We start from the raw sequence: 17,255 nt of genomic DNA, 5'->3' as shown, positions 1-17,255 counted from the left end.
CATTTGGCCCTGGGGTATTATTTGGACGCGTATATATGACAATTAAAACAAATCCATATCATTTTTAGACAAGAAAATAGGTTATGTTAAAAATATAAATATTTATTTTATATTCATGAAGCTATTATAAGTGAATTGTGTCGATATATTGATATTCGCGTAAGTAAGTCACCATTCAGCCAGTAGAAAATCAGAGGAACTGATATTAAATTCATACATTCCCTAGACTGTAAGAAGAGGTAAATATTTGTTGTTTACATTTTAACTGATTTGAAAACCTTATAACACAACAATAATCAAGGATTTTTTTAATAAATTATCTCTAAAAGTTCAATGCATATAGTGAATAGGTTTTTTTCACAACGATTTGATAAGAATTGATTGTTATTTTATAACGATTTGATAAGAATTGATTGTTATTTATAGAACGTTTCTGCCTATTGTTATTTGTGATGAATATTTACTGAAAACAAACCTACTAGAATCGCGAGTTAAGTTATTTCTCCTTATTACACTTTCGAATCACATTTTTTAATTGCATTTTGTTATTTGTAGATGTAAAAATAATATTGTCTAAATGAAATTGACAGTCATTCAGTATAAACACAAACGATAAAATACCTGAGTGATTAAATTAAGGCAGAAAAGGACAAAAAAATAGCTGTATGTCGTATTATACAATTACAAACAATATGTGTAGGAGTCACCATACGGTTGCTTGGATTGGTAGTTTGTTGGTCGTTCGGGCGTTTAGTTCATTTCAAAATGTTCAAACTACTTCAACAGTTTATAAGAAATTTTACTGAAACTTGGTACACATGATCTTGTATGCATGTTCGCTCACTTACGGTCAATTTGTTAAGGATTTAGCAAAATGAACACAGTTTTCACCTATACAGGTGATTGTGAAGCAAACTTCTTCCACCGTTTATGCGAGATTGCCTTAAAACTTGGTAAGCATGGTTACCATTACGCCACCAAAAGAAACACAATGAATAAGGGGTATAACAGTAAAGTATTTTAACTCTTTGACAACCTATTATTCAATAAATCACATTGTGCTACAAAATGTCCATGGAAAGAAAATTTATTTTTTGACCTCCGAAATTAGTAAGTATCACAATCAGAAAAGATAACCATTATTGATCATGACAACTGGTCTAAAAAGGGAGCATGTGTAATATAACGTAAACGGATCACGAATTTTGGTAGTGGATACAAATGCTTGAATAACTTGGAATTTTATTTGTATCAGTTTGATTAGTTCGTCAACGAAAACTACCATTACATCTGGAAAATTTGTGCATTCTACCAAACCATTTTTTGTGTTAGTTTTCTTTCAACTTAAACGCAAACCTTAGCAAAAAGACATGTCTATCAGTTATAAGGATGGACATCTATTTTGAAACTAAACATACTTCATATCGATGCAAAATGTTTCGGATGTATCATTAATGTAAAAATACACCAACAATATTTTTGTGTAAATAACAGCAATCGTAAAAAAGTGCAACGCTTTTTCAAACCAACATTAAAATAAGAAGAAGTAGTACATTTATTTTTCTGTATATATGTTTTTGCCAAACGATCTCAATACTTAATATTTGTCAAGAGGGACAATACTCTTTCAAGATTAAAACAATCTATCTGAAACAAAGTTCTTCGATAATTGATTGTACTTTCAACAGCAATAATACACGGTATTTTATTAGCTATCAAATATATAAGCTTGAAGCGGTAGTGACGTATGTATACAGTGCGCTTAAATCAGTGGCTTGGTAAACATTATAGGTTCTGCAGGTTTTAAGAGGATTTAAGACGCACATGTAATATACAACTTTATTTTGTGTGTAAATGGTAAATAAGATAAAGATGATAAATGTTTGTGTAATATCGCAATAGATTTCGTCGAAAGGTATATGTTACGAACAGAGTAGCAACGAGATACCTCGAAATATTGATTGCCCTTAACCGTATTACCCCGCTTATAAGGCGATCCGCTTATAAGACGACTCCTAACTTTGCCCATGAAAACTGGTGATTTTTGTATAGACTTATTAATAAGGCGGGGTCAATTTTTAAAGTTCAATTTCTTCAAGTCTGTGATAATGTTCAAGTTAAATAGTCAATTATAAACTTAGTTTGATTTGCTTAAAGAAAATCGAAGAATGCTTGTCAGCTGTGAGCTCTCTAATGTGGAGGTAGGTTGATAGTAGAACAAGGTAACGCGGTTAAGGGTTTATTATACGTATCTCATTTTCGAACTCTGAAACAAACAATGGCATTTTTTCTAAATGACATTTGTTTGACGACACCATTGAGTTGAAATCCTTGTCTAATATTTACATATAAATGCTGATTTCATAACATAAGCGGTAAATTTAAATCATCGTTCCATTGGATTAGGGTACGAAGGGCGATAAAAAGGCGGATTAATTTTAACACATTCGTTATAACGCAAACATCTCTTATTATATTTCTTTCGACATTTAAAAAATATAGATCGTCCATCTCGTTTTACAATTTGAAGAAAAACAACACTCTACCAAAGCCAGACAATATGAAACACAACTACAACATTATTTAGTAATAAGGTTGACGGAGTATCAGTTAACGCCTAAAAAACCTTAATATTTTCCTTACAAGAGAAAAGAGACTTTTGCTTACGTTGCAAAAGTGGTTGACCGACTGAGTACCATTGTTCAAATATATTCAATATTTCTATTTAAATATCAAATATCCGCCCCTCATGCATTAAAATAACCGTTATTTCTTTATTAGTCAGAAACATTCACTGCATAACATGTATTATGGTTTATGTTATAAAGTTTTACTTCGTTTTCAGTATCCTGATTTTCTGTTTTTAATTCCTCAAAATGTCATCAGCAAAAAAGGACACTGAAATATAAGTGAAGTCCATGGCCAAGAGTGTCAGAAAGGTTCATCTCAACACGAATGTTTTTTTTTCGGAAACGAGGTTTACCGAATCTCCGCGGAACACCCTGCGCGAGTGTTGAAATGTCTTATAAGATGGTAGAAGCTTTTTCTCCCACCCCAGTCAAATTTGTTTTAGCAAAAATGCATTATCTGGCCCATAAGCAAGAAAAAGATTTCAAGCATGGTCAGATATTTGAATCTACTTATCGAATGTGGCAGAAATTATTTTACACAAGTTGTGCGAATATGCCTATCCATAGATAGTTCATGTCTGATACCAGATGTCCAAACAGACAAATGATTGTTTTGAGCTCAGTGATTTGTATATTTAACAAGACTTGAGTATAGCGTGCACTATGAAGTGGTAACATTTGCTTTGGTCAAGTTTTATTCTTGCAGATATTGACAGCATATACATTTACATAAAATGCATAATTGCCTTGACGATTTTCGACGTATTTTGTGTGGTGTATTCAATATAGTTAAAAGGTCATTGAACCAAAACAAGGTAAATGCATGTATATGTTTATTCATATAGGTCATGAACTTCATGGAAGTCAGGTTCAGGTGCTTCTACTGCATTTACATTTCGAAAAAAATGATGGAACTTGTCACCATTATACTGACAACAGAACGAAGTTTCTTTAAGTCGCTACGAGAATTGTAGTTAAAAGTAATGAAGACCTCATGAACAAGATACATATGGGAATAATGTCCAAATTACCAGTGTTAATTTGCTAGCGGTAGACAAAGCAACATCGAGCATTTTAGCTCATACCAGCAGAAGACGTCATGACAAGTATATATACTCAGATATGTTCAAAAAAATATATCACAATTCAATAGAAACACTTTGTTTACTTCTTACGTTTTAATTTATTGTAACTTGACGTACATGGTTTTATTCTTACATTGATGTTTTTCCTCATCATAAAAAGACTTGATATAGACGTTTCTTGTTTGAAAAAAATATTGTGCAAACAAATCGTTTAAAAGGTTAGTATTCGATGATTCAATTTTACTGTTGCTTGTATCAAGTATAACGACAATAAGTTGTGAATTGCTTATCATGACACACTATTAATATATGTGTATATCGTTTAGATAACGTTTTCATGAAAATAATACTTAATATGAAAATTAAATTTTTATTTGATAATACGTGACAAATATTAGCTTAATATTCATAAAAATGCAGATTGTATTCCATTATAATTATTTTCATATATGCATACAAGTGGCCTAAACAAATATGTAAAATAAAAAATTGAATTTATTTTCTTCTTAAAATAACTACACTGACGTAAGCATTCTTAAGAGCTTCCTTCAATATTTGTCGACAAGCTTATCTTACTTATTTACGTTTTTATTGAACTGAATTCAAACTTAGTAAAATGCTATTTTTTCTCTCTATAATTTATAACAACCGCCTCCACGCGAATATTTTCAAGCACTTGTAAATATTGCAGTTCACGTTAAGAGCAAGTTTTTTGTAATGCAGAATAAGTGTTTAAAGTAAAATGCCATGTACCAAATGTAGGTGTACATAACTGGAGTCTAGTGTATTTGTTATTGAATTTAATTACAGAAATGCTGATAAAGTTCTAGTGTATATCGCAGTCTTGTTTGGATATATTTACAGCCAAACCAAGGAATATTAGCAATGTAAGCCCAAGGTTTGGTTAATTTTTTGAGATATGATTGTTTCTTTGTTACTCTGTTTTAGTTTTGTGTTTATGAAATGGTTAAAGGATATGCATATGTTCTTAACAAGTTAAATACTTAAAAGCGACGCAATTTTTAGGAATAAATATATGATATTAATAAATAGATAACAATGAAATATATGTTACTTTATTGTATTCGGACGAAAAAAAAAACAACAACAACCACCCTTTATTTGCCAATACCTATGCAACGTGGTAACATCGTATCGAACGGGCTTTTGAATAAACAAATCAGCCATCTGTTACCAACATTTAAACAATTTGTATCATTCACCTTGGCGATTTATAACAAATGCAAATAGATTCATATTGTGCGTGCGATATATTCATCATAATACAAAATAACTTAAACTCCCCGTACGTAAATACTTAGGAAGAGATTTGATTATCTCATAGTTTTTTTCCGATTTGTCAGAATAGTTCAAACGTACTTGTATGGTAGTGTAATTTTCGTATTTGTTTTATACCAATCTTTAATTGGATTATTCCAACTGGATATGACCAAGTATTTGTTAATCAATAATCAGTTATAATCAATATCCAATATTTATTGTAAGGATTTAAGCCAAGGAACACATGTGTATGAATAAGAGTATTTTTCCAATTTGAATCAAATACTATATTCAATAAAAATACTTTTTGTAGCGCTATGATGTTTATCAGTTTTGTATGCACTGTTTCATATTTGTTTACTAAAACAGTTCACGGAATTTTCCTTTATTATTTAAATACGAAGTACGAACATGTTTTCATTTTGTTTTTGAAGGGATGCAAAACTACTCTTCAAATTAATTGATGGACTTTTGGATAATAAATGCCCAATGTATCTGGATAACGAATGTAAGATAACATATTCCTACTCAGAGAGTAGAAGCGATTGTAGGAACGGTACAGGTGCTATTAAAGCAGTATTTGCTGAGGAGTAGTAGTTCACTTATTTATGGTGTTGGAATGACATTGATTTATTTATTCATTTATTTATTCTAATTTTCCATTCTAAATATTGCAACCAATAATGATTGTCATTATCTGGATCTTATTTCAAAGCATTTTCAAAATATATAATACTGCCCTTAAATTCTATTAGTTAAACTTCAAAGTAACATTTCTTTAATATTTTGCAAATTTTAGAAGAGTGTCTAAACTCTCGTTTCAAATATAACGTTACCCCAAGTATAATAACACAATAAATGTCAACCTTTGAAGATGCAACAAAGAAATTCTGTTTTGAACCTGCATAGCTAGTAATGCAAAATGAAGATACTAGTATGTGTAACATAAAGAACGCAAAATATCTCATGCTAGTGAGTAGCCGTGGAAATTGCTTACAATCAGTGAATTCATATGGAAGTAATACGACAAAGTCATATGAACTGTCTTTATCTAGTGCATGTATATCAATCAGACAATTATAGTAATTGACATATTTGATAATCACATATAAATTGAACCTTCGCTTAGTGGTGAAAGCTGCCTAGCATCAGAAATAAAAGGGTGAATTGCGTGGCTGATACTTGGCTGGGAATATCATTTCTCGTATATATAACCTTGTAGCAGCAGTATCGGATGTTAACATTGGTCTGAATGCAGTGGCTAGGTACATCGTCTCTCGTATATATATATATATATATATATATATAAACTTACAGCAGCAGTATCGGATGTAAACATTGGTTTGAATGCAGTGGTTAGATAAACTGTATCTGAAGGAATAAAGAGGATTTAGGACAAACAAGTAAGATGGAGACATTATATATATTATAAAGAAATACTATTTAAAGAAGTTATTTTTTTAAAAACCATGTGATTTCACATTCCAGCCAAAATAATAAAAAGGAGAATACAAAATCTAATTATTGTCACTGCTATCCTGAAATAAAATGAATCATTCTTTTCCAACAAAAACAGACGCATGAACGATGCAGATTTGTTTTCAATAGTTTTGGACATGCAATATGAAAGAAACGTAGTTCTGGTTTCATGACTAAGAGGGGTCATTTTCTATTGTAACAAGAGTAAGCGATTTAGTAGCCTACACCAACCAAAACCCTGTTTGGATATACTTCAAAACTGACTTTATCTGTTATCAAATAGAATATTTATCATGGAAAAAAAAGCAAAGTCATTTCAATAAAACTATGTGTACGGTCATAAATTATGCTAACGAAATATTATTGTGAAAATACAAAGATAATAGTATTGACATAAAATGCCTAATTAGATCATATATGTTGTTGCGTATTTTGAAATATAGTGTCAGAAGCGGAATTTGTGCCAACTGATGTAGAATTTTAACCAAAATTACATCACAAGCGAGCATAGTTTTTTATCATTATTATTTGTATGAAAAACTACCGAAACAGGAATAGTATTTGAAAGTTTAAACATAAAACCCGTTTAATGGCACAGGGTCATTGCCAGAAACATAAAACACAAAAACAAACAATCACAAACCAGAAACATAGAACAACAGAACAAAAATCCACAAACATCACACTACATATGTAATATATAAGAAACTAGGGGTGTCCATCAAGTTCATTTGTAAAAAACTATAAAATGTTTTATCTCTAAATATATAAATTAATTATATAATTATATAAATGCCATTTGTTTACCATTAAATTAAATATCTCACACTGTTAAGGACACGTTTATGGCTGTATGTTAATTCTACTCTTAGACATTATTTAGATAATATATATATTTGTTAGGCGTTCAAGAAACTTGGTAAACCGTTATGATATAAACTAGATATATCTCTTGTCTAAACGTATGTTCATAAGTTAAACAAAACAGTTTATTGAATATGTCATATTGCTCAATAAAAAGAGATGCATTCCGGATATTCTGTAGCAGGAATTTTAAAGAATTTACGATGCAAGCTAATTATTCATTACTTATGAAAAATGCATGCACTGCTTTTGTACAAATAAATGTGTTCTTTTTTGCATGACTATTTAACAAGGATCTTAACCTGTGTTTATATGGCCTTAAATCTGATCAGACAAGTGAAATTGCCATTCACATTCCAGTCGATGCTGTGAATTTAACTCCTAGAATGGTGGTCTAGTGTTATAGAGAATCACCCAAAAACGAGACCGAAGTCTACAAAGAAAGCTGCTATCTCAAGAAACTTCTAATTGCGCTAGTACTATATACACTTTTATTCCGGATTATTGACCTCAGGGGAAAATGGGTGACATCCCCGACCCCGGGACGTGCCTAACAGAGCGACAAAAAAATGCCGTAAGAGATAGCTGGGCCAAAATGGTCTCCACCTGGAAAACCAACGGCGTGGAGTTCTTTTTTAGGTCAGCATGTTGATATGATTTATGTCAGACTGCGAGTTGTCCCATCTCTTTTATTGTTCTGTTTTAGAAAGTACGACTGTTGAAACATAGTTATTAAAAGTTGATTTCCGAGGAAAAAACTATCTAGTTTATTAGATTTGAAGTAGAGTTAAAGAAAGTTGAGTAGATTTCACATACGGATACAAGTCAGACTGTAGAATGCTAAAATTCAGTGGTATTACTCTCACTCATGTTAAAGATGACTTCTATGTACAACTCTCATCAGATCATATAATAACGCTATAATAACTGTGAATTTGATTACTTTCAAACAATATCATCTGTCGTTAGTGTGTATAGTTGATCAGCACACTGTAACGTTCTCTGTGGTGTGTCCCCTTTATATATTCTCTGGCATCTCTATAGTTTCTAACATTTTCCTCTTCAGATTGTTTACGACATTTCCAAACATACGGGCATATTTTAAGACTCTGGACGGCCTTGACCTAGATGCCCTTAAGACCTCCTCTAAGCTACGAGCACATGCAATCAACTTCAAACACGGTGTCAGCTCCTTTATAGATAACTTAGACGATATCGACTGCCTAGTGATCCTCATTCATAAACTCACAGAGAATCACTTCAGAAGAAACATAGCACCAAAACAGTTTGAAGTAAGTAAAACTCTTGCTATTGCTGGAGAACATTCAATCAAAAGTTAACATTTTCAAGTTTACACAGAATCCAATGAGGACAAGTGGTAAGCATAACAAGAAGTTTTGTTCTTAATTGTCAGACAAGAGTTTTGGAAGGCTTACGTTCGTGTTCAATACATTGACAAAATTTCCCATATAGGTAAAGTGACGTAGATTTTAAGTGCACAGTCAACTTTTCAATGACTCTCATCGTAAACTTTATAATTTATCAGGTACAAGTATGAGAATTAAAGGCAAATGATTGCAATATAATTGTAGTTTATCTGAAAAAGCTATTCAAATTAATGTCATGCCGTCCTAGATTTCTCGTCTCAGCACAGTGTTTGCACCGAAATGTTATTTGGTAAACAAAACGGGCTGGAATATCAAAACATTTAAAAGTATTAAATTAACATGTTATGTTCTTCAATATCAAACATATATCAAAATACAATTTTAAACGCAATTTCACGCTAACGATATTTAAAGCAGACAGAAACAAAAAAGGAGGCCGATGACATGCTCCCATTATTATAATAATGCATGACAACAGAATTGCACGAAATATATTCATTGAAACATAACATATTGCAAGTAAATAAAATTGATACTAGTATACCAATGCGCGAAATGAATATAGAAAATGATATTTTCACTAAATGCATGTATTTTGTAGACGTGTAGATGAGCGAAATATCTATATACATGATTGTTTTTCTTTTGATTTTCTAGCTTTAAAGCCGGCGGTCATTTCTACCGTGATTTCTCTGTTGAACCATTCAAATTAAGTCATATTGTATACGAGTTGCCCCCTTCCTTTTGATTTCAACTGAAGGTTTCCATTCAAGACGCGTGTACATTTTCACACGTTTATAAAAGACTTCTAGCTTGAGAAGTCCAGATTGAACGGCTGGAGAGTAACTTGTATGTTTGTTTAATTGTCCTTATTTTTTATTTCCAGGATGCACTCTCGCTATTCACGACGTTTGTCGGAGACGTCCAAGAAGTTGATGAGTTCACATTAAACGCATGGAAAGCGACCCTCGCCACTGTCCTGTCCGTGATCACCGAACACATGAAAACACTAGAGGCACAGACGGATGGCAATGCATAGAAATTGGATGCCTTTGTACTGCTAGACCACAAAGGGATGGTTTTGATGTATATGGCGAAACACTTCGTGCCAATGCTCTTTTATTGAGTCCATGTACGTGATAGTGACTAAAATGACATACATAAACACGCTTGTGTTCAAATCAGGGTTTTTATTACAATAACAATGTAAAGCAGGCATTGATTAACTTAATGGACCTTGTTTTTAAAATTATATGGGGTTTAATTTGACTTAGTGCTGCATAGACGAACGATATGGTCGAATGCATTTTCAGGTCACCTGTTGATCACTTGGTCAAAGATACACTTACACAATGAAAATAGTTATTGGTGGTTAAGTTTCATAACCTCAGGTATATGTTGATAAAACAATGACAATGAACAAATATTTGTCAAGATTATATGAAATAAATATGAGTGCATGTGTTTCATACATTTTCAGCATTAAAAAATCAGTATTAGATTTACTCTTTTACTAGAACATAAAGCTGTTTCATTACATTATGTAGTTGTTCGTATTTTATATGTATTTTGTTTGGTGAATTTGGGTTTATAATATATTTACATGTTTATAAATTGTGAACATACATTACATAGAAAGCATTAAAATGATGATTCATTGTCGTGTTTTGTGTGCTGATTTTTAAGCGGGTTTCCCTTTGACTTTTATTTTAAGGCTAAGTACACACTTTAATATTAGTTTGTTGAACATAGTATATTCCGGTGGCCGGGTGGTTTTACACACATTAATAACTTTTGGTAAGTTTCTACAGATAATTTACTCCTATGATAAATAATTTTCATAACAATCAAATTAAATTAAATTGAAATTAACATAACTCTAACATACAAAACACATACAACATCACGGTTGAATCAAATGAATGATGTAAATCAAATGCCAGTTGTATCGACTGATTTAAACGAAGGAAGCAAGTGAATTATAGGCTGCTATCATTGCCAGCGCGTGGAATATATTTTAACTTATGCAATTGTTTTATCTTAACCATATGATTGTCTTAATTAAATGAATATATTGATATATGCATTAGCAGTCCCGATCATTCGGATTATTGCACTTCTGTTACAAACAATTGGAAATTCAAAACAAAACGATTACATAACGATATACTTTTAATTATAAAATCTACAAATTACAAAACGACAATTTAAAGAACGGATACTATAGTACGAGAAAGAACTAAATTATGTCAGAGATGCATTGCCAGAATTAACGTTCATATTTTTATTTTAAATGAAATTACTGAAGTATGAAGTAACTTTCCACAAACCGATAATATCATGCAATATCAATACAAAGCCATTTCATTTGCCAATACGATTGATTTCAACATTGCTCATGATCATCGCAACCAGCGCCGAAATACGTTGACTGGTATATGGTATTTTTATTTATAATGCAAGCATTTTTGCAAAAAGAATAAGAAATGATAGCATGAAATAAATATATCCAAATTGCCAAGAAGAAACGTTGTATCAAATACACATGGTAGAGTAATAGAGTAACAGGAACAAATGCCATCTGTTACCAACACATATAAAGAACGAATGCCATTGAACTCAGCAAAAGTCGACATCTGCATTTGTAATTACAAAAAATATACCGAGTAAAGTTAATTAGTAGGATCCAAGTGAGCTGACGGGCTTTTTCTTCGTACTCTTTTGATGGTACGAGGATGACATGTTTTATATTTTTATGACAATATTCAAAGTAACCTGTATTTCATTAACAAACTTTAATTTATTGTATTATTTGAGTATGTTTGTTTTATTGTGTGTTAAGTTCTGTTGGAGAATAAACAAAGCGGCATTGTTTTCGTTTTCGCGCATTCACGCTAATTTCTATTTATGATTAAAACACATTCATACACATACTTACATGACTTCAAAAATAAAACAAAACATTGGCAATGTTACGGTTAATTGGTGAATTATTCTGAGATAGTACACCGTAATTGTTTCAACTTTCTGAAGTGAGACAGCAATTTCCATCGGAATTATATCAATTTTAAATAAAAAGTAATTGATGGGACTTTTGAAAGTCTCAGATATAAGTGCCCTTTATTCACAATCCGCAATAGAGAGAAACAGAATATCTACCAGGTAGATTAGTGAATTTGTTTGACATTTTGAGAACCAAGTATCCAATGCATCAAGCTGTCCATTATGGTTTTGAGAAAGAAGATAAACTTGTCGACCTCGGAAATTAGTGAGGTCATAAATTGTAGTAGAGGTTACTAAATTATTCTAAAAAATAGACTCAATTGTGTATGAGTTTGATTATTTCCTAAATTGTAATTCTGAACATCCGTTTTGAAATTGTATATACTTTATACCGATGAAAAATATTTCTGAAATATGCTCAATATAAAACAAACCTCGTTATATTTTGTAAACATACACTGGGAGTATTACTCAAAGTCGTACAAACCATCTTTTAAAAACAAAGAACATTAATAAGCAAGCCGACACTTGCATCAGCTTTATAATTGTGTATTTTTGGTGTAATACCGCGATATATTTCACCGAATATTAAAATTCATATGTGGTGTAAGAACGAATAAAATATCACTTCCTTATCTCAACGAGTTGAAATTTATTGCGACCTTTAACCATTTGCCACGGTTCTACTGAATATTAAACAGAAAAAACGTACCATATGTGAACGTATCTTGAATTTGAAAAAGAGGTCGGTAATATATTGATTCATTCCTATTTGCCATGACGGTCGATTTGGAGAAGACCATACCATAATCAAACCATATCAAAGTATCAAAATTGAAACTTAAACTGTTTGCCATAGCGGAGAAAGTATCAAATTTGATTTCACTGGTAGACTTTTACAAACCACTTGAAGGCATCTTTATCTAAATTGTAAACCCTCAGTTTTGTGTGCGGACATACACGGTATTTGTAAATACGGTATTCAATACATTACATATCGAATGCAACAAAATATATACACACTAACGCGCAACACCCGGTCTTTAAAGTAATTACTCTGAAAGAGAATCAGTAAAGCATATAAAACATATCTGCGTTCAAGAGCTGAACTTATGTTGCAATAGTGGCAATCTTTTTAAGTATCTTCTTACATATATGTAAGATATTCCTTTTTTAAATATTAACTATTTGGAACGTTTGAATTTCAATTGCAGCATCTTCCAGAATATAATATTTTTAAGATAATTCAGTGCATTAACCTTTATAAAAAATAATGTTATTTTGATTATCTTTTGACCGAATCGTCGTTTTTGTTTGCTAATCTTTCAGAATATTAAAGCAAAGTTGTGTTACAATACTAGTGCGAAGATTGTTATATGATCTTATTTCAGATGTCCAAACAGAAGACTTTAGTATGATAACGTTTTCAGCGTTCCATAGCCACTGAGATATTTACCTTCAACACTTCATATAAGTACTAAAACTATGTATTACTATATATAATGGAACATTTCATAAGCTAAGAAAAAGAGATTTAGTAGAATCAAACTAAGCTGACCGGAATTTGCTTCATTAACTTGTATTGTTAAGAGGGTAAGAAAGCTTCAGGTACAAATATATCTATATAGATATTCGGACTGATAGGTATTTGCTTCATTAACTTTTATATATTGTACGACAATAAAGATTTGGTCAATAATTGATTTGTTTGCTTAACAAATGCTATCTTGAAATCTAAGTACCTTTAAACTGAAGATACAAGCCTACGGGAACAAAAATATGTTCATTTGTTTTTTTTATATTGCCCAGCTTCGGTAAATGTGTGTTATATAAATAATATGTAAACATTACCATAACTAACAATTGCTATTTATGGTAACTAAAGATATGCTCTGTGAATAGTATTTTGTACCGTTAACTTTCTGAAATGAGTAAGCAATTTATTTCGGAAATATATCATTTGTGTAATAAATGCTTGTTAGAGTGTCCAAATGCAGGTGCCCTAAATACTATGAATAAGAGGTAATACAGTTAAGTGGTTTGACCCTGACATTCAATTATTAAATGTATCAAGCTCTTTTTTTGAAAAATAGACTAATATGTTGACATCAAAAATTAGTAAAAATAATCATTGTTTGGGCATTCGTGAGAAAAGGACAACTGGTCTGACCAGAGCATTTGTGGGATACGTAATCCGGTCATAAATTGTTGTGGTGGATACAAAATGATTGACAAATTTGGTAATATATATAATAGTTTGATTACTTCTTAAACGAAAACTGCTTTACTACGTTTAAGATCTTGCATCTAGAACATGTACACATCCAAACGGTACGTTCTTGGTGCTTTACCATTCGTTTTACTTTTAAATCATTATTCCTTACTACAGGACATGTCATCCTGTAATCCAATTAAGAGAAACAATCCCCTTTAAAATTGCACATACTTTATATAGACTCAAATTGTTTATTATTTATGCTTACTATGAACAACAGCAACACAGCAATGATTATATAAGGCCATCTGCCAAACGACGGCCCGGCTACGCCGTGTTTTAAACTCCTTAATACATATATTTGTTTTCATATTTTGTAAGTTTCATATTCCGTGTAATGTGACACTCGTATTCAAAATCAATAAATACACATGTATAACAAACATACATATTGAGTGGTGAACCTTCCAAATGAATGCATTTATGTAAAATATTATTTAATAATAACAAGTAACCTAGAAGAGAGACATAGTACAAGCCTCATTGCAATATCATCATTCTGACGGGAAAGTGATTTATTTGCAAATCCATTTTGACATATGGTTTAAAGTATTAATCACTGGCATCTGTTACCAGCATTATAATAAACAATTTGTAGCATTGGCACAGGCAATTGTCGACATGTGCAACTGTATTTATAGTCTGTTTACGAACCCAGTTACATTTATATTTTCTGTTTGTTGAACAAAGTGTGTGTACATAATAACATATCACGTGCGTTTTATACTCATTTTTCGATCAATTATTCTCAATGAAATACCATCGACTGCGATATGTTTCATTAACATTTTATTGCATGAAAATGAGCCCATTTCATTTGTTATTCATGCAAATTAACATATTTGATGTTTAGTCTACCATTAGTTCTTCTTGCGCAGTTTTTGTTTATATGTTAAAATACGGTGTTCAAATCTGTTACATCGAAGGTTATACAATGTAAAATACAGTCAAAACAAACTAGACAAACATTTAACGAATACAATGCTTAGTAATAGCGCAATGTTTTCATTAACGGACTCTAAACGACAGACACACATTGCAGAAAATTTCATGTAACATGCTAAAAACATAAACTAAATACTCAAATGAAGCAAACATATATATTTTAACAGTTATACACTAAAATTCTTAATAAGCCTAATGCAAAAAATGACAATAATACCACAAAATGATAACCTAATTTTCTGTACAGGATGTTAAAGGTCAACTTGCTCATCATTCTAAAAAACAATCCTGCGAACGTTTAACCTTTGGTAAAGTGACAACAAAATTCGCCGGAAAATGAAAATAAATATTACAAAAAATTTATTGGCCTTTGCAATTTTTTTAATGTTAAACCGTGACCTTTCATCCAATTGTGACATCTCACTCTGTCAACAATTTCCCTGAGAGTGTGTAAATAAAATCCGTTAAAAGTCTTGATTACTTTGACTCTCAATTGTCTAATGTATAACGCTGTCTCTGACATATATCAGCTAAATTGTTGGCCCGGGGAACATAAAAAGCATGTGTGCTATTTGAGCATTGTAAACAAGGAATGCATTATATTTTGGTTAAATATTCGCTTATAAACAGTAGTTAAAACACACCGTTTTTACTCGTGTATGTTTCAATTCTACAGGCGGTTAGTCTGGAAACGTAAAATATAATAGCAGCCAATTATGATTATCATTGTCTGCATCCAATCTCAATGTATTTACTATGGTTGACGCCATATCTTATCCCTATTGGAACATTTTTCAGACTTTTTGTAATTATAAAATAATTATGAAATAGCATTTTTTAATACATAATAACATAGTTGCTTTCACATCTAACAATAACTCCTATTTATTTCCAAACGACACGATATCTTTTAAACGCAACGTTGTTAATCTGTTTTAATCATATTTTAACACAAATTGAATAACAAGTGAATTTGAAATGAATGAAGCACAAATTCCCGGCATTGAATACCACATAAAAATATCTAACCATAGAAATGGCATAAAGCCAGTGCATACAAACGGTAATGATAAGACAAGGAATACTTACTCAGGAACTACCGTTTGTAGTTACATATTGTATAATCATTTTTTTACATATTAAATGGAAAAATTATTTTAAGAAATTTAAGTCATTAATATCTTTGTTATTGGATATCTAGATAATGACTTATGAATCTGGATCAAAATGCTAAATGGTCATAGCGATGAAATAGCAGCTATCTCGTAAATATAAACTTGTTAAAGCAGTTTCTAATGTTTACATTGGTCTGATTGCAGTGGATAGGTTTACGGTATATCTTCAAAAAGATTAAAGGCATGAGGATTTAGGACGGAAAGGTACGATTATACACTAAGGCAATTTGTGTATGAAAATAACAATAATAGTTTGCAAACCATACGATTGAACATTCAAATATAATAAAACATGAAACTGACTTTAAATAAACGGCTATAAACACTTTGCATGAAATAAATCGAGCTTTATCAGACAATATAGACGCGGAAAATATGCAGATAACCACCGAATTCCGTTGTATGGGCATGGAAAATCTAGACCTGTTGTCTAAAATGATTTAATCATAATACTCAACTTAATCATTTCATTAGCGAAAGGGGTCATGTACTCTCGTTACAGGTGTACCAACTCATGAACCAAAACTGAAATCGACGCGAACATTGAAAGAAAACATATAAAAATATGAGAAACATTAATGCCTTAGTTTATTAGTTTGCATTTGGAAACAGTAGAGGAAGATTGTGTAAATATTGTTTCTTAAATTATCCAAAAATGATAAATATTTGCTACGGAATTACGACCGTTAACATTTTCAACAAAACATGTGAAATTTTTACCTATATTAAAAAAAAACTTCTAATGCGCTGCTCTTGGTGAATATAGAACATCACGGTGCCTGCAAAAACGTTTCTCAACACAGTCCATCCATCTCATATGATATGTGTCATTTTGTCATTTCTATATTTATTTTCTCTATGACCATATCCAAAAAGCTAAAATAGCCTAAGTAGCACAAATGTATAAGTGTTAACAGAAACAATGCGTAGAGGCTTATCAGTAGAATATATCGTGTCTAACTCCAGATGTCAAAGCAATTATGATTGTGTTGTGTTTGTCAAGATTGATATATTACTCACATGTTGTCACGGCAATTAGTGACAGCATAGCATTGCTTAATAGAATATAATTTGAAGGAATGGCTGTTCTTAGACCTGTTAGTGTGCGTAGCAAACACACAATCGAAAGA

General features: G+C 31.4%; 1 protein-coding gene across 4 annotated transcripts in view; it reads left to right on the top strand.

Moving 5' to 3' along the window:
- LOC128216571 (hemoglobin-3-like) overlaps positions 1-17,255 on the top strand; it is a 28,109-nt gene that overhangs the window by 4,432 nt on the left and 6,422 nt on the right. Inside the window, exons 1-4 of one of the 4 annotated variants that reach the window (XM_052923169.1) lie at positions 6,333-6,399; positions 7,700-7,978; positions 8,406-8,631; positions 9,614-10,375. The exons of 1 other annotated variant lie outside the window; for it this stretch is intronic. In XM_052923169.1, coding sequence (XP_052779129.1) covers positions 7,860-7,978; positions 8,406-8,631; positions 9,614-9,766 — 498 coding nt within the window. In that variant the 5' untranslated portion in view covers positions 6,333-6,399; positions 7,700-7,859 and the 3' untranslated portion in view covers positions 9,767-10,375. Of the gene's footprint in view, positions 1-6,332; positions 6,400-7,699; positions 7,979-8,405; positions 8,632-9,613; positions 10,376-17,255 lie in introns of those variants that run through there. 2 more of the 4 variants (XM_052923170.1, XM_052923173.1) reach the window with 2 other exon arrangements.

Source organism: Mya arenaria, chromosome 14, assembly GCF_026914265.1.
Source record: "Mya arenaria isolate MELC-2E11 chromosome 14, ASM2691426v1".
In the NCBI taxonomy this organism is placed as follows: Eukaryota; Metazoa; Mollusca; class Bivalvia; order Myida; family Myidae; genus Mya; species Mya arenaria.
The sequence above is the reverse complement of the archived record's forward strand: the minus strand, read 5'-3'. Positions and strand labels throughout refer to the sequence as shown.